General features: G+C 41.1%; 1 protein-coding gene across 4 annotated transcripts in view; it reads right to left on the bottom strand.

Annotated features, from left to right (window-relative positions):
- The window catches only part of GRM3 (glutamate metabotropic receptor 3), a 103,463-nt gene that overhangs the window by 34,096 nt on the left and 47,750 nt on the right, over nucleotides 1-21,617 (bottom strand). For all 4 annotated transcript variants that reach the window (XM_017807847.1, XM_017807850.1, XM_017807848.1 and 1 more), the window contains one exon: nucleotides 10,533-11,133. In XM_017807847.1, coding sequence (XP_017663336.1) covers nucleotides 10,533-11,000 — 468 coding nt within the window. In that variant the 5' untranslated portion in view covers nucleotides 11,001-11,133. The remainder of the gene's footprint in view (nucleotides 1-10,532; nucleotides 11,134-21,617) is intronic.

The following is a 21,617-nucleotide window of genomic DNA, read 5'->3' as shown; positions in this document are numbered from 1 at the left end:
TCTGTGTTCCTTACTAAGGTCTGGGGATTTGTATGCCTTTGCTGTTCATATTCTCCAAGATTCATTGTATTTGATAACTAAATACATAATAAGATATAAATTTCCCATTAGTGTAAATATTACAGATGTGACAGCCGTTCAGAGAACTTTCTGATCCCACTTATTCAAGCTCTCCTAGCTTTTACTCATCTAAACTCTTTCTTCTGAGATGTTCTGACTGCAGACCTCCTGAGATGGTATATTTGTTGCATGTTAGTACTCTTCAAGTACTGCACAATGTCATGCTGACCTACTGTTTTTCATAAATAATAAAAATTTTTATTAATCTCTATTTGCCCTTCTTGTGTGCTTTTTTTTTCTTTCTTTTTTTTTTCATACATTGCTATTTCCAATGCTTATTCCCAGATCTACTCTGTTACTCTCATAGAACTGTAGCTCCTGATCATATCTGGAAAGAAACCAAGAACGGCTATGGCATTTTTTTTCCTTTGATAGCTTCTTAAATGACAAAGGGAAGATTTTGGAGTTCTGCCCTTGGTCACTGGAAATTGTGTCCAGTAAATTAAATATAAGATGAGAGTACAGCCTGACAAAACCATTTGAAAAGCAGTAGTGTACTTGAGATTCCTAAGGGAAAATTAATAAAAATTGCCCAATCATTTTCTCCAGATATTTCTCCAAACACAGACTATGTCTGTGAGAATTCAAAGGCAAAGGACTGTTTTGAACAACATGTTGTGGAACAGGCAAATTTTGAGGACTCAGACGTCAGTAGCAAATTAGACAGTCTGGTAAAAAAACTCCAAAAACCCAGAAGAACTTTATTGCTTTTCAGCAATAAAAACAACTGTATTACTTGGGATTTTATAGATTTAGATTCTGTTTTTTCTGTAACACAGACACTGGACTAGTATCCTGCTGTGGCTCAGTCTCACCCTGCAAACTGGTGTAATCTTATCTGGGCCAAACTCTGCTGCCAACCATACATGTACAGCGACTTTCACAACCCCTGGGACACATGGAAATGAGGACTTCAGGAGGTCCTTGTCCTTCTGGGACACCAGGGAAGAGCAGGTGGGATGTCCTGGCATCTCAGCTGTGTTTGTGGTAGCTGAAGTCCTTTACAAAACAAACAAACCGCTGAGTGGTTCTCTACACTTCTCAGAAGGGAGCTTTACATAATGCTCTGTGGTTTTACCAGTGGGTACAGGATGGGAAGTGCTGTGGCTGAACAAGTTACCATCCCTCAGAAAGCTGCCAATGTGTCCTTAACCTCCCTGCTAGGTAGTAACACACATTAAAATGCCTTATACTGGAAGTGTGGGATTTAATTTCCATCGTGGTGATGTAAATGAACAGCTTTAAAGCAACAGGATGGGCAGAGAGGCTTGTTTTGTCACCAAGGTACAATGGGTGCTTTGAGAATTGTTGAGTCTCTGTGGCTTTTTATCTTTGACTACATGCTGACACATCCACATGATTTGGTTCACATGTCCTCTCTCAACAAGAGCATTCTGATTTGGTAATAAGAATGTCCTCTGTGTAACTATTATGGAACATTTCTTGCAGAACTGTGTGGGCTGGAATTGCTATTCTTGTCACAGTTTATTCTAGCAGAAATATTTTATTTTAGCTAAACCATAATGAGGATATGCACACATATCATTCTGCATTTTTGCCCTCAAATTGGCTAAAGAAGTCCATTTTCCAGCTCAAGCAATGCTGTTCAGTGTGTAGACAAGCCTTCAGTTCACAGAAAGATGCTCCTAACAAATATAGCAGCTTCTTTATTGTTTGTTTGTGTGGTTATTTTTGTTGTTGTTGTTGTTGTTTTGCTTTTCTTTTAGTCTAAGCTGCAAAAGCATCCATATACAGGGAAGCAACTACACTCCCAGTTTACACAGGGGCCCCCAGCCTTGGAGGTCACTATAATTCTAGGGTCCCTGCAAACTGCTGCAGTTCTGATTCCTGTGCTCCAGGGAGAAGTTTTTGTGTGTTTATAGCTGTTTGCTGTAATACTCTTCTCTGCAAAGCTGTCCAGATGGTAGTTTTTCATAGACTAAAAATTATAAAATATAAGAAAGTCTGATTAATTATAGAGGATAGTGACCCAATCATCCTTGAGAACTATGATTGCTCATGGAGTTCAGTGAAGTTGTATCTGTTATTAATTCTGATCAGGACACTCTTCTTGAAATTCTCAAGCTGGGGATTTTCTGGAATGTTGTAGTTTCTTGATTTTCGGGACTAATTTACCAAAAGAGCTCAAGCCTCAGGAACTTAGCTGATGTAATTGGTTTCAGGACAGTCCCTTTTTCCAGACATTTCCATGCTGATCTGAATATCTGATTCTGAAAATGAGATCCTGATTAAGTGACCAACTAGATAACAGCACAGGTAACATATTCTGGAGAGGAGCTGATATCTAAGACTTTGTGTAGTAGATTCAGTGTAGCAGAGGACAGTGTAATGTAAATCAGAGTTATGTGCAGTGAGATTGAATCACTTGAGGCACACCTCCACCGTAGCTCCATGCTGCCTTGGGATGTGTGCCACAACTTCAAAACTGCAGTGTACATCCGGCATTTGCTAAGTGAAATAACCTTTTTTGGCAAAGCTCCAGGCAGCAATTTAATTCAAGTCATGGTGCATGCAATTAATGCCTGAAATCCATATGCTGGCACTCAAGGTTTTTTTTACTGTCAAAACTGGTGCGTTTTGCAGATACCTTTGAAAATAACGCTGGATGTTCTGCATCTGCAAACCAGAACAGTCGCTTTGCACAGCTTGCCGTGAACAAAGTGTGTTGACATAGTCAGCATTCACTGTGATGGGAAACCTTTATTTGCCCTCACGTTGCTGGGTTTATTAGTGCACCCACTGTCCTGTGGTGAGGTGTCCAATTCCCAGGCAAACCTGGCTCTCACCCATCTGCTGGGATGGTGGGTAATTTGCTGCCCAACATGAGCATGGCAGGAAGTCCAGTGTGAGCCACGTCCCTCCATAGGGACATAGTGCCCCAGCAAATCCTGCAAATGGAGTGACCAGGGCAGTGCCAGGGGATACTGATGTCCCTCTGCTAGCACTGGAACCGCATCTGTAAATTATACTTCTCTGAGCACCAGGGACAGGATGAATGCTTGTGGGAAATTGCCAATCTTGTTTATAACACTGAAAATGGCTTCATAATAAGCACCTGCAAGAAGCCATGAATTAGGTACAGCCATCAAACACACAAACCTGGTTTCTGAGTGTATTTCTGGCCATTCAGGAGTCCTGATGGTAAATGGGGACAGAGAGGTAACACCCTCATGTCCTAGTAGTCTTGGTCTGTCTTATGATTTACTGAATCTCATTGAACATTTTGCCTAGCGTTCATAGGACTTTTTTTGGTGGCAGTAGGATTTATTCTAATGTTTTTATTAAAATTTTCCTTTTTAATGGCCAAGAGACTGCTACACGAATTGTTTAAATGTGTATGGGACTGAAGAACACAAGAAACATTTCGGAAAAAAGTTAAATCTCAAAAGTGCTAGAACAGATTGGGTTTCTTAACACAGCACACAAGTGTGTATCGCACATTTGTTGGACAGAGGAGGCCCCTTGTTAGATGACAGTGCTCTCTACTCTCCTGAAATTTAACCATGCGAGAATCTCATGAGACTTAACATGGCTTAATGAATTTAATTTCATAGAGCTCCTTTGAGACAGGCAAGAGCTCCTGTGCCTGTTTTGAACAGACAATAAATTAGCCTGAAGAGCAGAATAGGATTGAGGTAAAGGAGGTTTGTCTCTATGGAGAAACTGGAGAAATCCCTACCTCTCTGAGCTGCAATCTGTCCTTATGGAGATTCCATGGCTGCCTTTGGTCTCCTGGGAAAGTCTTTCTATTTCTAAGTTTTTTGTCTGGATTCCCACAGCAAGACCATGGCAAAGCCATTTCCCAGAGATTTCCTAATGTTTAGATCATTGCTATAACACAGAGGCTGAGCTCTTGCTTTGAAGAAACATGTACTGCTGCCAGTGTATGTTGCATATAGTTCCTAAGTGATGGTATACATTGTCAGCTTTTTGCTATTATTTGGGCAGTTGGAGGTCAAACTACAGCTAAAGCATTCATTCCATAAATAATACAGGGGTTTTCTCTTATTTAAATTCTTCTTGTTTATTAAATCCAAATATATACCAAAATTTTGGCAGAAAGCACCATTTTTGAAAGGCAGGAAAGAAACACTGGTTCTGAATGGGCTGGGATGTGGGTGTGTGATAGACGGTGGGCATAAACCTAATGTAAAGACAAAATGAGGTATCTCTCCAGTCACCTGCCTCCATTGGCCTGTGCAGCCTCCCCATGATCCCAACTCCTGCTTTGTACACTTTTCGTCAAGTTAGAATATCCCTTCTTTCAATCTATAACTATTTTTTTCTGTCCTCTTATCATGCATCATGTCAATAAAAGCATTTTCTTTGTGTTCCTGAGAATAAACCTCAGGAACACAAATAAGCTCATACCAGATTTCCACCAAACCTTCTCTTCTCCAGGCTAAACAGTCAGTAGGGTATGTGCTTCAGATTCTCCTCCCCATGATCATATCCCTATTTATTGAATCATCCTTTTATTGAGGGGCCTAAAGTTGGACATAGCATTTCAGATGTGGTCCAATGAGAATAAATAGAAATAACTCCATCTATCTACCGGCTATGTTTCTGCAGATAATGCCCAGCAGTCCGTGAGCCTACCATGCTGCCAGATTGCATCACTGGCAATAAATATGAGAAATACTGAAGAGATTGGCTCCACCATAACTTTCCCTGTTTTCTTGGGATTTAGTAGGCTCAAAGGCATGGTTCCTGCCTGGGGACAGTGTGACCCGGTGTGACTCAGTCTGGGCCCTTCTGACATACTAATGTAGTTTGGGAGTATTAGGGAGTGAGAGTTCAGTGATGCAAATGTAGCTGCCCAGCTCAGACCCCCCCAAAAAAAAATTCATTTCAAATTCTGATTTGTTTTCAAAGGGAAATTAGGACCTTAAGCTGATTTCAGAATTGAAAAACCTTTATCGTGGTAGAACATCACCCCATTTAAGGCTGTGGGTGCTGTGTTTGGGATATTATAACAAGCACTATGAAAGGCAGTGTCACAGAGGCTGTGACATGATGTACAGCAGAAAACACCCATTTGGCTTCAGCTGGACTTCAAGCTCTGGCCCCAGGAATTAACTGGGAATGCCAATATCCCAGTTCTTTAAATCAACAAAAGATCAGTTGCAAGGAATGAAGCCAGATGCTGTGAGGTTAATTAGGAGTCCCAGTCTGTCTTGTGCACGTTGCAGGACTGAAGCAGTGATTTTCATCAGCTTTCTCACTCTTTGGTATTAAGAAGACTGTCTCCTAGTTCATAAGTAATGTTCCTTAACAAAATTCCTTCCAAAAGGTAACTCAGAAGAAGATAATTCATTATCAAACAAAAATTGTCTGGCACTTTTTATTAGCAGGGAGAGGGAAGAAGGCAACACTGCCTTTAGCTTTGCTCTTCTGAAAATTTAGGCAATGAAGCTGGGAAAAATATAGTGAAATATTTGCAGGAGAGTCAATAGCTGTAACACGCAGAGAAACAGTGTTTAAACTGTGAAATAACTGCATCTCTGAAACGAATGTCAGTAATAAGGATGTCACAATAACATCTACAATTTCTGCAGAGGAACTGGGAATTTCTTCTTATATGCGTGTCTGTCCTGTATAATAAAAAGTAAACTAGGGAGGGCATGCAGAGAAATGTGCTTTGAGAGAAGAATTTTTTGGAAATTTTTTTTCTTATTTTCCTGCAGGGGATGGCACAGTGAGCTGTCACATATGCACTCTGCCTCCACACAGCATTAACTGTTGAAGTAAGCTGAGTACTAAGCTGGCACCTTGAGAAGAGACCTGTGCAGAAGGCTTTGCTTTGCATGAGGAGTGCAACTGTTCTCAGAGACCTCATAAACCTGATTGTGAGTGACTCATGTCACATTAACAAAAGATCAGAAAAAATACTAAAACTGGGATTGATGGTTCCAAAAGCATGAAATTGCTTCTGGAGTTCAAAAAGCTATCATTGATAAATATGGTTATTCCAGACTCATTAACTGATGTGTAAGTCCTGGTCAGAAGGGTTAGAATGAGTGTAGGTGATGCTCAGATGTCCTTAGATAGTTCTTATTTTTGTCTACTTCTCTTGTAGTTACATCCTCGGCACACTTTATTGCTCCCTACAATTGCTCACTTTATTGCTCACTACACCTCCTGAAAGGAGGTGGTAGACAGGTGGGGTTCATTTTCTTCTCTCAGGTAACAAGTGATAGGACAAAAGGAAAGGGCCTCAAGTTGTTCCAGGGGATGTTTATGTTAGACATTATGAAAAATTTCATCACTGAAAGGATGGTCAGGTAGTGGAATCACCATCCCTGGAAGTGTTCAAAAAATCTGTAGATGTAGCACTTGAGAACATGGTTTAGTGGTGGGCTAATGGTTCGAGTTGATGAACTTAGAGGTCTTTTCAAATCTTCATAATTCTATGATTCTTTGGTAGGGCTTCTTCCTTCGCACCTGTGATCTCAGCGGTTACTTATCCATCCCTGTAAAGTCGTGTAATTTCCCCCTTGGCAAAAGGAGAAAATGGTCACTTTGAAGAAAAAAATAAATCCCAAACCCAAATCAAAAGGACTACAAAGGAATCAGTTACACTGGGATTTTCAAAGAAGCCAGCCAGAGGGAGGTACTCTCAGTCCTTTGAAATCTCTAGGAAAGAAATATCCAGTGCTCTTTGGGCACTTTGCAAATCGCGACCTAGTGGCTGTTCAGTTTCTGAATGTGGAATAGAAGAAACAAAAGAGGAACAAACAGCAAGGATCTGGCTGAGAGGTAGCAGAGAGAGAGGCACAACAAAGATAAAGGAGGGAGAGAGTTTAAAGGAGACACATGGAAGTTGGCAAGGGCACGTGTGGCTTAAATGCTAGTAGTAGGTGGTCAGTCTCACAGAGTAGATCTTTTAATAAGGATTTGGCTTAGTTTTCAAGCACAAAATCAGGAGAGGCTGTTGTTGCACAGTTGAATGCAAAGCTCCTCCATAAGCAGAGCACAAATGGTGTGTGTGAACTGGAGTTCCTGGTGAACCCCTGCAGCCCCCTGCACTTTTCTCCTGCCCATATCCCCGCTGGGTCCATGCACAGTGGGACAGAGCCCCATATGTTCTGGGAGGTTTTTTTGCGTGTAGTTCTTCTAAGGATTTTGCGCTATTTTCAGTGGTTATGGAAGCCACAAGCTGTCATTAAGACTCTGTTTGAAAGATGGTTTATCTTTGGAGGAAGGAAATGGATGTGATTAGCTTTCAGGCTCCGTGAGTCTTTGGCAGACTTTTGTGGCTAAGGAGAAATGACAGCCAGAAAAAGACTGCCAGTAAATGAGTACACACTCTGAATTTCATGCCAGATGGTCACTCATGGAGTGGCCTTAGCTTTTGTGATAGTGGTAATGTACCGTTAAACCTTCTCCAGTGGTTTTGTTAGAGATTACTTGAGACACAGCAAAGAATTGAAGAGAAGACAGCTGGGCACCGGTTTCTTTTCTGCCATTTTTACTGGATGAGGCTCTAACTTGGAAATAACTTTCATTGCCGTGATCTGGAGGTCTTGTGAGCTGGTAGCATAAAAAATCTTACATATACATGAATATAGAGGATAAGGAAATTGAAAGCCCAGCCCACTTAAAGTAATATCTTAATTTTTCTAAAAGATAACTGCAGGGAATGGACCCCAGTCTTCATTTTCAGAAGATGAATCTAGTTTTCAGAAACAGAGAAGAACAAATCCAGCATTTGAATAATTGCATTCCTGCTTCTGCAAGCACATTCCTGACAAGAACTGACCTAAGTATTTTAAATATGGCATTGGGATTGGCTATGCAGGTGCTCCTTTGAAAATGAACACTGTTTTTCTTTTATCCTTTTTACAATGTCACTGAACATCTCCAAGGAAAAAACATTTGAAATTTCTGTTGTAAACTAGGAAAGAGTGGATAACCTGCCTCAGATGAAAACCCATGAACCCAAAAGAAATGCCCTCCAAATTTTGAAGCATTCTCCTCCTGATCCCAGATTCAGCTCAAGTCAGAATTTTATTTCATGAAAACTGCTTTTTTATTTTTTATTTTATCACGAGCTTTTCCATTGACAGAGAATCCTGGCTTGAGTTTTGAGAGATCAAATGCTGTACAGATTGGGCTCACTGCTAATTCAAACACAACATCTAAAAACTAATTATCCAGATCATCATTAATGGTAATAGCCTAGTCAGACCAGAAAATAATTAAGCATTCTGCATTCTCTTGTTGTTTTTAGACTCTGCGAAAAATGCCTATCGCACATACTGACTCAGTGGGGAAGGTGTTCATTGCTGAATTACCAGCAAATTCTTTTTTCCTTAGTGGAAGGATAATGAAAGAAGTAGAAATCTGACAGCAGGAGCATCATAAAGTGATTTGGCAGACAGCTGTCCAGACAAAAAAACAGGAGAGGGAGGGTGACAGGAGGGGAAGAAAATGTATTGAAATATAAAGAAAAATTCACAGAAGGAAAGAAAAAGCCAGAAATAATTTTTGTCTGAAGAACTCAGCATGTTTTATTTCAAGGCTAAGAAACTGCACTGTGGACTGTATGGTGTTTACAGCCCTGAGCAAAAGAGAAATGTTTGACAGGGCTACATCTGGAAACATCCAGCATCCTGAGTGCTGCTTGAGAACACAGAGAATGAAGATGCTGAGTCTTGTACACACACCTGATGAAGTATTTTCACTTTCAGAAGCGGTGCAATTCCAGTTATTACTGGAGCTACTCTGCAGAGGTGAGTGGCTCTGAAATTGGGTAGTCTCTTCTTCTGGCATGGCACCAAAATGCCTGGCTTTAATGTTTCAAAGTCCTTACAACTTCAGGCTTGACTCTTCAATGTCTATTATTGTTGACAAGAATTTTCTTGTGAAATAGAAGTTGTGACTGGCTAACTTAACAGGATGAGCAACAGGAGTGAATGGCTTAATTACATCTTTCCTAGATAGTGTGAAATCTAGGGGAAAGCTAGAAAAGAGAAACTGAAGGAGGGCCAACATAATCTATGCCAATGGAAAACAAGCAACTGAATACTTCTTTTCTAGCTGGAAAATGCTCATGTTGAAAGATTTGTAAAACTATTTTTTTATCTTTCTGAAGAACTGTTTTACAGATCTTATGTTTGAACAACTATTGGCAACTATAGGGAAGCTGTACAGATCATAGAGTATTAGTAACTATAACTATTGTTTCATTATCCTTCATAAGTTTTGAAAATATTGAATGACGTACAGATAGGCATACACCTACACTGCCATTTTTACATATACTGAATGAGAAAGTCTCTTATCAGGACTTCCAATTTCCACTGGACAGCTGCTCCAAACCAAAGATTTTGGAATATGAATCATCTATAAACACTGTATTATTACATTCAATGTGCTCTGCATCCAGTCTACTGCCTTAGATATGTATTTATTCTTAGATCAGTGATTGCCAGAGACTGGCTTCAAAGGGACAGATTGACAGATGTCGTGCAAGATGCCACAGGCCTGCCTGACTCCCTCAGGGTTTCTGGGAGGGAATGAAATATTTTTGCCATTTCCTCAGCTGTAACTCTACTGATGCCATTTTCCTTCTTGGCCACCTGGGCACATTCTGGGTCATGTTCCACCAGTTGTTGAACAGCATCCCCAGTTCCTTTTCTGCCGGGCAGCTTTCCACCCACTGTCCCCAGCCTGTAGTGCTGCAGGGGGTTGTTGCGACCCAAGTGCAGGACCTGGCACTTGACCTTGTTGAACCTCATACCTCTGGCCTCAGTCCATTGACCCAGCCTGTCCAGATACCTCAGCAGAGCCTTCCTGTCCTTCAGCAGATGAACATTCTCACCCACCTTATTGTCATCCACCAGCTTACTGAGAATGTCCTCGATGCCCTCATCCAGATTATCATAAAGATATTAAACAGCGATAGTCCCAAAACTGAGCCTTGAGTGAATGGAAGTAAGATAAGGATTTATTCTTTTATTTTAAATCTAGATTGTTTAAATAACAACTGTTGCATTCATGCAGCATGGCAGGCACACATATATTCAGAAACATAGGTGGTATCACTTATAATTGATGAGAAAGCAGAGATCTGCACTTAAGAGTTTTAAAAGTGTCAGGAAATGCAAAGTTCAAAATAAATACCAAGACTTTTGGAAACTTTGGATACCCTCAGGATACACCATAACCAGAGGAAGTGGACAGCTGCCAGAGGTTTGAACTACAGCAAGTGTTTTGAAGAGTGAGTCAAACTAATATAAATTCAGTAAAAATCATCTGCTGGATTGACCCTTAGGGTAAAGTGATCAAGCTTAGACTTGCTTTATTGACAAACTTACATAAGCAGTGGTTCTCTCATTGTAACTGCAGATGAACAATTCTCACCTGATGGTGCTCCTGTGACTTACCTGTATGGAGACGCTGCTATAGGAACCGCCTATGACTCCTGCAATGAGCAACGGCAAATTCTCCTGGATGGCATATGAGCCGTCAGGGCACATATACTCTGTTTCATCCACTTTAGTCAAAGATGCCCTGACAAACTCCAAAGACTGTTCTAAGGCATATGTATCCCTGGAACACGTGTCCAAGATGTGAACTCCAAGCTTAATTCCCGGAAGCAAGTAGTTGTCCTTGTTGATTTCATCAATAGCAAACAGCATGGCCTCCAAGCGCTGGATGCCTCGGTCTTCATTGATTCTCCCACATTCTTCTATCCCAGTGCCTTTCTCCTTGATTGGGAATAAACCACCTAAGACCAGGTCTCCTTCTATCTTAATTTCCTTCCTTACAAAGCTGTGGTCACTTAGGGAAAGGAAAACTCCTTTGGAAAAAAAAGCTAGCGCAAGGACTTGGAGTCTGGTCAACATCTTCATTGGTCCTGTTTTAGCAGCTCCAAGAAACACTGGTGGGAGCAGAAGTGCTCTTCAGTCCTTCTGATCCATTGCCAAACATAAAGTGCTGTCCCACAAGCCAGTGAAGAACAAGCCAAGTCTTTCCACTGGACCTCTAAAGAAGAGATAGAAGGAATTAGAAAAGGCATAAGGAGACATGAAGATGTGAGATGCCTTAATCATGAAACCACCCTTCCTTAAGGCAAAAAAGACACTCTTGCAAGCAAATTAAGGTAAATACATAAATAAATAAGAGAGACATGAAAGAGAAAAAGAAGAGATGTGACAAGGAGGAGTCTCGTGTTTGATGCTTGCTCAGGGCATGAAAATGCTTATGGCTGGACTTGCTCTCTTTAATGTTAATCACAGTTCAGTGCTCGGATCAAAGGGAGGACACAGCAGCGATGCATGTACTTAGGACATGATTTTACTCTCACTAAGGTCAGGACAGTTTGCCAATGACCTTAAAAGGAGAAAAATCAAGCCTCAGAGTGAAGATAATGTTGTAACAATTTTGTAAATAAACACACATACATGAAGTCTATTTATACAACAAAGATGCATGACTTGCCCATAGACTCCTTGCCAATATCTCTTCAAATATGTCAAAGTGGCTGCCTTTTGATCTCCCAATCCTGAGATAAATTGTGTGGTAATAGTTAAATAGATCACTTCAATAATTCACTTCTGTACTTACTTTTTCCTTAACAGAGTATGTACTATTATTAGAGTTGCAGAGTTATTTATAATTTAGAAACACTTAGCACAAAGAAATTGAAATAAGCAACAATTAAGATTTAACACTGACTAATGGATGAATACACTTATTGCAAGGCAGCTGTTTATCCTAGTACAATTTCCATGTTGCTGTACCAAATTGTGTGAAAGGAGAGCTTTTTATTCATATTTATTCCAACATTGTTCTCTCATAAATAAGTAATGGTTCAGATGCACTGTTAAAGGTCTCTCTCTCCTATTGTAGTAGTCTGAGCTGCAGACTCTCTCAGCAGAATTTTCCATTCAGAAATAAGCAATATGACAACAGAAAACAAGCTTCCTTATCCCAAAGTGAGCTAGTTTGCTTATCACCTGTGTTTTTATTAAACAGGTCCAGAAAATATATTTTCTGGTAATGTTAAGAGAAGTAATGATGTTGACTGTATTCAGCAGTACTTTCTGTATCAAACTTAGTACTATAATTTACCAAATATTATTCAAGTTTATACAGGGCATCTAAAATGGTGATATTATCCCACTGGAAATCATTACCAGACAAAAAGGTGACATATGTCACATAAATGGCTGTGTTGTTAATAATTCAGCTGAGCTGACTTCCATTGTTTTCATCACTTATCCACCATTTGGATAAAAACAGGACTTGGGATTTTTTTTAATGCAATATCCATCTTTTTTACTTCTATGGTTTCTGCTGTCACTGTATCAGCAAATATTCACACATTTATCCTTATAACACTGTAAAAATATTTGTTTTCCCTGATTTTCACTTGGGGGAAAAAGAGACACAGAAAGATGAAATAAAATTCTCAGAAGATTCTAAATGCAGAGTATGATTCGCTCAGCACTCACAATCACTATCAAACTTTGGAAAGGTCTCTGTTTCCCTTTAGGAATTGAAAAACGTGCTTTCAACCATGCCCTGAACCCTCTGGTTCCCACCGAGGCACTGACTCCGAAAAACTTCCTAAACAAGCCGGTGTCTTTTCCAAGCCTGTTCCTGAGTGATTTACCTAAGGTTATCAGAACATCCAAGAATCAAACTTTGATCTTTTCCAGTGCTCCTCTGATACCTAAAAAATAAACCTCCCTTGTTTCCCACTGCTCTTTCTGGCTTTTATGACAGTCTTTTATAAGGTCATATTAAAACAATCTGCTTTCAACAGCCCTTCAACGCTACCAGGAACAACTGAGTTACCCAAGGAAAAGGCTTGTAAATGGGGTTCTCTATAAGGTTTTCTGAAACTGTCCTGGGACAGAGCTACAGGGAGAATGTCCTCATCCCCTTGACTCCTTCATAGGAGTTTCTGCAAATGGTATCACCCTGCACCTTGCATCTCCTCTGTCTCAGGACTCTGTGTCTCTCTGATACATCAGCAAGAAAGGTTAAAAAGGTAGCAAAAATTATTTCAACACTGCACATAGAGAACTTATTTCCCCTGCAAAGAACACAAAGGATTTCTATTTCTATCACTATCACTTAAGCTTGTTACAGTGGTACTAGTGAGCAAAAATGGAATCAGTGATGGCACAGCAGAGGATCAGTCCCTGTAGAAGTCAAGGGGCAATCAGAGAAGGCAAGGATTGGGAATAGGTATGACCATTACTCTGTTTATTCATTGCCACTTTGTGTTGACAGCACTGGTCTGAAAGTGTCCAGGGATATGAAAGGAGGAGACAGTGGGAACCCCACCTGAGTTGGAGAACACAGAACATGCATCCCCATGATCCTGCTCTATCTGGGAATAAAGGGACACTGCTTGGTAAGGGATGCCCATGGGTGGGGGCCACCTAACCACATCAATTGTCTTACCCTCCTCACAAGGCAATGCCTGTGAAGCTTTTTCACAGGAGCTTTGAGACTGTAGGGAGACCCCATGGATATAGAGTACTGCTTCCCAGGAAAACACGACAATCCTACTTTCTGTGTTCAAATCCTATGTTTATGAATGGGACACAGTTGCCAAAAACACAGCTTAGGGTATCAAATGTGCTTTTCTCCCTCTGCCTTGGTAGCCTGTGCACTGTATAGTGCATCGCAGTGTCCTGCTGATGACCAGGGATGCTGAGCAGAGGTTGGGGAGTGAAGGTATTAATGCAAAGGCTGATTTGTCAGGAGAGGTTTCCCCTTTGGGCTGTGAGGGAGGGATGCTTCCAGGATTTCTCAGTGCTGGGACTCCTGAAGGAAGCTATGAGGCAGATTTGGGTGGCCAGTGAGCAGCATCACTATGGTGACACTAAACAGACAGCTCGATGTGAAGAAGGAAGACTATTTTAAAGCAGATCACAAAGATGGGCTAGGAGCTCAGTTCCTCTTCTGCTCTCTCTGGCATGCACCTCCCACATGTTTTCTCTGCAGCTTGCATAACTCACGACTATATATAGAAATATTTTGTACCTATTCTGGGCTGATACAGCCCATATTACTCCCCTTAAACATGATGAAGGTGCCACTTGCTATTTCCTATTAGAAGTGTTCTCACTATGGTGACCACTCCAATTCAGTTTTGCAGTACCCTCTTCTACTAAAAGCATGTTTCTGGGACATTTCAAAAAGAAGTACCTGTTGATCAAGCTGCAATTCTTTAATTTTTATTTATATTTAAAGTTTTAACATCAGCTACAGGTAAAGTTGTGTTGTTTTAGCCGTTCTTTTAATATTAAAAATATGTACATTCCAACCCTATAGACTTTGGTGGAAATAGAAGTAGGGTCCGGGTGTTGAAGTCATCCAAATACCAAAATGAGAAATAAATAGGCTGAAGGAGAAAAGTTTCTGTGTTTGAATCAGAGGGTGTCTGCTAGCTGCCCTATGTGAACTTTAGTCAGCAGTACTCAGCTTGTGAAACACCTTAATTTGGCACTTTGGAGCCCCTTCTCTTTCCACCATCAAAAGTCCACAGGGGAAAGCTACCTCTGCCCTTGGGGGACACAGTCAGCACTTCCCTCAGTAAAAGCAACTCACTTATTTGTGTAAAATAGCAGCTGTGCTGCTCTCATTGGAAATCCCATTCCCTCTAGGTTTGAATCATCAGTTTTCGTGGACTATTTCTGTGCATGTGAAAAGTTGATTACACAAATTTACTATTTCTTGGTGTAAGTTTGCTTATTTACTAAGGATTGGCACATTTCTGTTCCTGTGAAGGCAAACTGGAATGAGAAAGATGATGTCTGGGGTTTCTGCATTTAGTATCCCACTGATATAATCTCCAAAACTAAATCTGTCTTCCAGACTCACATAACAGCTCTGTCCTCTGCAGATTTTCTGTCTGCAGCTCACAGAGTAGGTCCACCTGTGCTGTTGGTTCAGAGATGAATTCTTAACACACTAAGTGTTTTCAGTCTATTTTTCTAGTAGGTACCAAAATCCAAAAAGAATTGCAGTTGAATCTCTCATTTATCCAGATGACTTATAAATCGAAATCATTGCTTATACATCAATGATAACTTTGTTGATACCTTCCAGCATATCACCAGTGCTTGGCACTGGCAATTCAGCATCCAGCAGCCATGTACTTTCCAATTTTCCACTTATAAGGATAGAATAGGAAACCTTACTGAGAGCTGAGGCACTTCAGATCTCCCAGCTATTTTTCAACACCATTAGCTAACAAATGGGACAATCTACTGAGCTAAAACTCTGGAGAGATTTTCTCTCTTCCTTACCATGTGCTATATCCTGAATTCCCCCACATTTGTTCTCCTTCACATATTTTGAGGGGCTCATCTGTTCATGTAGCTTCCTGACAAAGGATGCAACAAGAGCTGATGTTGGTGCTGGAGAAGATTATGTTTAATCTTTATTGTGGGTGGCTCCACCCTGGCAGTCATGAGTTTATACAGCATTACCCAAGACTATAATGTAACATTATGATGCCTGGAGCCATATGTTAACGTGGTATCACCTGCCATCCTTTGTAAGCTTTCTTTGGAGAAGAACCATGCTCAGTATAAGGTCAAAGAAGAGGTTCCCACACCTGTGCTCCTGCGGCATTTTACAACATTGAAGATTATATTTTCATCAATAGATCTTTCTCCAAGGTCATCCCATAAGAGAAGTATCTTTCCCTGAGCCCTTGCTATGCCCTACAAATTTTATCCTAGGGAAGCAGATTTCTAAAACAATTTCAATTTCAGCTCAAAATTCTGGTTCATCTTTCATGACTGACATAAGAAGCTCATCCAACACATTTATCATGTTTATGTGTGTTCTGCCAGAACTTTACCTTAATGCCTGATGAGAATTGCACTGAAATATGTCTTATTTCATTGGAAAAAAGTGATAGACAAGCTTGAGTCTCCTCACCAATTAGAATTAGGGATGCCATCACCTTTGGAAGAGAAATATTTGTAAAGGAACCCAAGAATTATAGTGACAGCTATGTGCCAGGTACACAAATTGCTCACATCCTGATTCTGTCTGGCTGAAATCTGATAGCTTAAATCAGGACGTAAAGGAAAAACCAAAACAAAACAAAGCAGGAAAAAGTTGCAGAAAGGTAAGGTATGGAAGACAAGTAAATTTCCTCTGTGGAAATGGAGAAGTTTGTTCATGAATGTTAATAAGATGCTAACACATAAATTTGCTGCAAATGAATCAAAGTACTTTAAATTTCAATTGTTGGCTGTTATATATAGGATTTTTTTTCATTTTGTTGTGAAAAATGACAAAAATGGCTTTCCAATTGGGTGATTTTGTACCTTTCATTTCATGTTGGAAATCCATACACGAAAAACACTAATTAATACAACTACCACTCCCAGCAGCATGAGACTACAAGCCATACAAGTTCATACCATGCCTAGCATATTGTAGAAGAGTTTGAAAAGCCCTAAAAATTTAGGGGCAATTTCAGTATAAAGACATATAAAGCAAGAGATGATATGTCAGTGCAGAAGTAGATCATCGGTCTTAAAATAAAAACTTATATTCTGTTACTTCAGAACAAGAAGAAAAAATCAGAACACTGTGTTAATGTTTGTACTGTGTTAGCATCAACAAGGATGCTTTATGTTTTCTACAGTGTCAACATACAACAGATGCCCAGCCCTCTCATCAGAGATCTATGATCCTGTTTCAAAAAAAAGAGAATTTAAAATATTAATCATGCAGGAAAACAGATGTCTCTGACGTGCTACTCCTTAAGTTTCTGGATATTAAATATCTCTATAGAATAGAACTAGACGTATTAATTTAGCCTGGTGAGGAACAAGGAGACCCTGAAGATCACCAGACATTAATGTGGTGTGGAAATACAGGTATTTGTTACCTGTTAAATTACATGAATGCATTTGGCACTGGCTGAGTCCTTCTAAAGTGAATTTGATCTCAGGAGAGAGAGCCACAATGGGCAGACCATCAGAGCTGGAGATCTGGGTCAGGCTGTGCAGGCTCCTAACTCGTTAAGAGTTTCTCCATACTTTGACAATAAGTACATTCAAGTGTATTGAGAAGACTAGCCATGAGCCCGAGGCTTCGTGCCATCTGGACAATTTGTGGTGTAATGATCTTGATGTAATGCAGGGTTAGACCTTTGAAAGTCTCACCATCTTCCCGTCTGTCTTCTTTGGATTGAGCTGAATCCTACTGCTTTTTGTCCATCTGCTTATTTCTTCCAGGCACTGGCGACTGCTGAAAGCCCACCAGCAGAGACGGCAACAAACAGGCGGCAAGTGCTGTCTGCTTATTGATTGCATGTTAGTCAACTTTAGTCTCAGTCTCCATGTGTGGTCCCAGAAAGACGCAGAAGAGGAAAAATGGGAGTATAAAGACTTTGAGGACAAAGGAGCAGCTGGCTTCTGTGACCTGTGGATGTCACAGCAATTATTCCTACTAGGTGATGTGGGGGTACCTTCACCATGCTAAGGTCAGCAATGTTAAGTGTTGGGTGAGAGTGGTAAAGGCACAAGTGCAAAGTAGTCTTGCCCAAAGTGAACCATGATGTTTTCAGAGTCATGTCCTGGGATGAAACATTTAGCTAAGAGAAGCTTTAACAGTTGTGCTTAATGCAATTGAGGCTTAACTAAGTGATATTAACACCAACCAAAGTATAGCCCCCCTAGGGAGTATCTGTGCATTTAGTCTTTAGATACGTATTTAGCCTTTCCCTTTAAATTGATTCTTAAGCATCTGTTGTTTTCTGCCCTTGCAGAGATCATTTCTGCCTAGCGCCTCTAATCTCTTCTCAGCTCTCTGCAGCACCTGCAGGGTTTTCCTTGAGGCTGGATCTCCCTGTGAGTCTCCCTCTGTGCTCCAGCCGAGGTGCTCTGCCTGGGCATTCTTGGCTCACTCCAAATGGCATCAGCGTGAGCTGTCAGATTTCACTCTCATCGCTCCTCTGCCAAGATGTTTCCCTGACATTGCAGCAACATGGCCAAAATATGTCTGAGCCTCTGCATATGTGGAGGGTAGAGAGTCCTTTCTCGCTATGGCTTCTGCTGGGGCTCAATCTGGCTGCCAGCACAGCCAGCCTCAGAGTCACACTGGCCCCACAGAGCAGCAGAGTGTGCACCCTTTCTCTCCTCTGTCTCTGTGTGGGATGACTTCTGCTGCCACCCGGTCTGCTCTGATGGGATGCAATCCTGGCCTGGATCCCCAAGGAGCAGCACCTGGCTTGGTGCTCTCTGCATCATTGGTCAGGATAGGAGAAAACGGAATAGCAAAGGTGATGGCCAGCAGTGGGCAAAGCCCCCTCTGTGACTCCTTCTTCCTGCCCTAACTTAGTGATAAGTCAAATAAAAGCCCTCCCAGGTTGGTGCTCCCATCCCTGTCTGGTCTGAGCTGTATCTCCCAGTTTGCCACAGCAGTACCTAACACTCAGTGGGAAATTTTCCAAGTTAAGATGGCTCTTCTCATTTGTCGATCAAGGCAATATTTCTCCCTCTGACATATCCACAGCAAGCACTTTAGAGCAGGAGCTGTTTCTTTGCCTGTGGCTGTGCAGGGCTGAGTGCTTGTCTCATCACCACTGACCGTTCACTGATGAGATTTGATCTGCCTAATTTACACACCAACATATGGCAACATTTTAGCCACCTTTGACCTCCACCAGGAGAATCTCCTGCCTATTCTGGTTTAAGAAAGACACCAGGTGTCTCTGGGACCCCCAAAGGCAAAGAAATATTTCTAATGAAAATGGAGGCACTTGCTTTATGCAGACTGGTTCACTGAGCATCTACATCATGAGGTCAAGGTAGGTACCTGATTGCATAGACAGGGTTTCACCTCCTGGCCACCTGTTTTTTTGTGATCTTGGTAACAACACAAAACAACAGAAAGCGATCAAAACATGGAAAGAGTGTTCAGGTTTTTAAGGAAAGAATTGTTTAGCAGCATATTGTAGCTTTTTACTGCTTAGCTGCTTTTATTAGGTTTTTGTGGTTTTGGTTTTTTTTCTTTTTTTTTTTAACACAAAAGGATTAAAAATTTACCAACAGTAGCCTCTCTTGAAATGATCCTTTCCTCTCCCCTCCTCCCCACCAGAGCCCAGACTGGTAACTCTTCCATCACATGAATGTTGCCTCCAGGCTACAGCATTCAGTGGAGTGTGAAATCACAATTAACAGAGCAAGTGTTTTGTAAGTGAGCAGAGACGGCCACAAATTACATCCTGCTATTAGCTGATTTTAGAACAACATTGTTGAACAGCTTCATGATTACTGAGCTGTGGTGTGTATTAAAAAAACATTAATAAAACATAATTGATTGTGAATTGTGCTTACTGCCTTTATAGTTTTAATCACAAAAGTCACAGAAGTTTACTGGAAACAAGAGCTTTCCTCAGCTATTTATGTGAACTGGATTGGTCTAAAAATTTTACAGAACTTGATTTGCAGCTGTTGTAAATCAGTAAATTACTGAAACCTATGGGGTTTGCTGACTGATGCATTTTTCTTTTTCATTTGGCAAAGAAAGGTACAAGGCTGCCTTACCTCTGCCAGAAACTACCACTGGAAGTGTGATGGAAGCAATATCCTCAGTCTCTCAGACCTGCCATGCACCCAGAGTGCCCTTAGATGCATGTAATGTCACTGATAGGGAAAGAGCTGGTGCTTTCTACTTACCGAGAAACAAGCAAATACAGAGATATACTTCAAAAATATTCACATTTACGTCTCTCTTTTGGGCCCCAAATTATTTTCAAACCTTAAATGTTGTACTCTTACAGGAACCCAGAAATGTTTAATTCTGATCTGTGACCCTGTCTGGGTTCATGGAGGGACAAGGTATACTGCAGAGGTTTATGGCTACATTTTTCAAACTTGGATGCCCTGCTATGAATTAATGACTTTAAAAAGGCCATTAACAATCAGTCTACTGTGGGACTTTGACAGAATTCAGGTCCCAGCCAGTGATGCAAACTTTCTGCTCTTCTGCATCAGTTAGTGCTATGGGGATCTAAATCTCACTCTCAGGCTGAGAATTCCCAAAACACTTAACTTCAGGCACTATCTGCACTTGCTGGTCAAGGTGACACCTAACTCCACTTAGAAGCCAAATTTAGTCAGAGGAAGACTAACCTCTGCCAAAGTCCTTGGGGAAATAGGCTCAGGGACGTGGGCAGGATCTTGCCCTACCTGTAGGTATTTAAGCTTGTAAAGTTTTCTCACCCTGCAGAGTGGTGGCAGAAAGTGAAGGAATAACCCTCAGAAGTTCTGAATCTGTCCAGCTGTAACCACCAGAAATGCTATTGCTATGAGTGCAGAAAAATGTTAGAAGTGAACCTGAAATGGGGTAATACAATGCCTGCATTATTTATTGACTTTTTGTCAGCCTGTGCCCTGGCAAATAAACTTGTATAAACAGTGGGAGTAGACTGCTGAAAAGCATTTCCTGTTAAAGAGCTAGCAGCAAGGGTTATTTTTAATGAAAATAAACCAGAGATTTTCCTGTTTCTGCAAAGATTTATCTCATGCAGGCAGTAACAAACATGCCTTGTCCTGACCAAAGGAGTGACTTCTGCTGCTACGAAATGAAATGTAAGTCAGTTACCACTCAAACTCATTTCTCTTAAGAACTCAGATCTTTGCAGGTGTATCCTGGAACAAACAACTGCAATCTGCAGCAAGCTTCTCCTTATTCCATGCCACCTGTCCATGCCTCAGATCTGGTTTTTACTTGACTCCTTTCATGTAACTCCACAGCAGTGTATCTACATGCAAACATATATTTTTATGTAAAGAGCCAGAACCTCACTCCCCCAACACATTCGTTGCCTTCTCTCACTGTAAATGGCCATTGCTATGGCAACACTGCTTAACTCAAAATTTAGAGAGGTACTTAGCACAAATAATGAAAGAAGACAAGGGACTGTATTCTGGGTAAAGCCACACAGTTTGATGGCCCATTGTGACTCCATTCACCAATTGTTTCAGGACACCCTGGGGACCTTGCCTCCTGTGGTGTGGCACCTTCTGCCCTGCAAGGTTCAGGACACAGGAAACAGCCTTCTCTAACACGGGCTTTGTCTTTGTTCTTTTCTGTGCTGACAGTAAATAGCATTTCCCCACAGATCAGCCACAGAACTGAATCTGCAATCCACCCAGCCTGGTGCTCAATACCTCTGCCAGAATAATTCATGGTCTGATAGTGAGAGGGGAGAATTCCTTGCTAATGAAGGGAAGGAAAGACACAGGCCCTATTTAAGAATATCTTGAACAATGCTGGTGTTCTGCATCAGTATGCCTGGTGTCAGATGAAGGCCCAGGTGGGTGGCAGGATAAAGTATACTCCATGTCTGTGACTCTTCTGCAAGGAGTTGCTCTGTGGTGCCAAATCTCAGACATCATGACAAAGAAGAAGAAAGACCAGGATGAATAATCTCAGCAATTCACGTCTTCCTAAACCTGTACAAACTTTGTCCT

The sequence above is a fragment of the Lepidothrix coronata genome, unplaced genomic scaffold, assembly GCF_001604755.1.
Source record: "Lepidothrix coronata isolate B3197 unplaced genomic scaffold, Lepidothrix_coronata-1.0 Scaffold20, whole genome shotgun sequence".
Classification (NCBI taxonomy): Eukaryota; Metazoa; Chordata; class Aves; order Passeriformes; family Pipridae; genus Lepidothrix; species Lepidothrix coronata.
The sequence above is the reverse complement of the archived record's forward strand: the minus strand, read 5'-3'. Positions and strand labels throughout refer to the sequence as shown.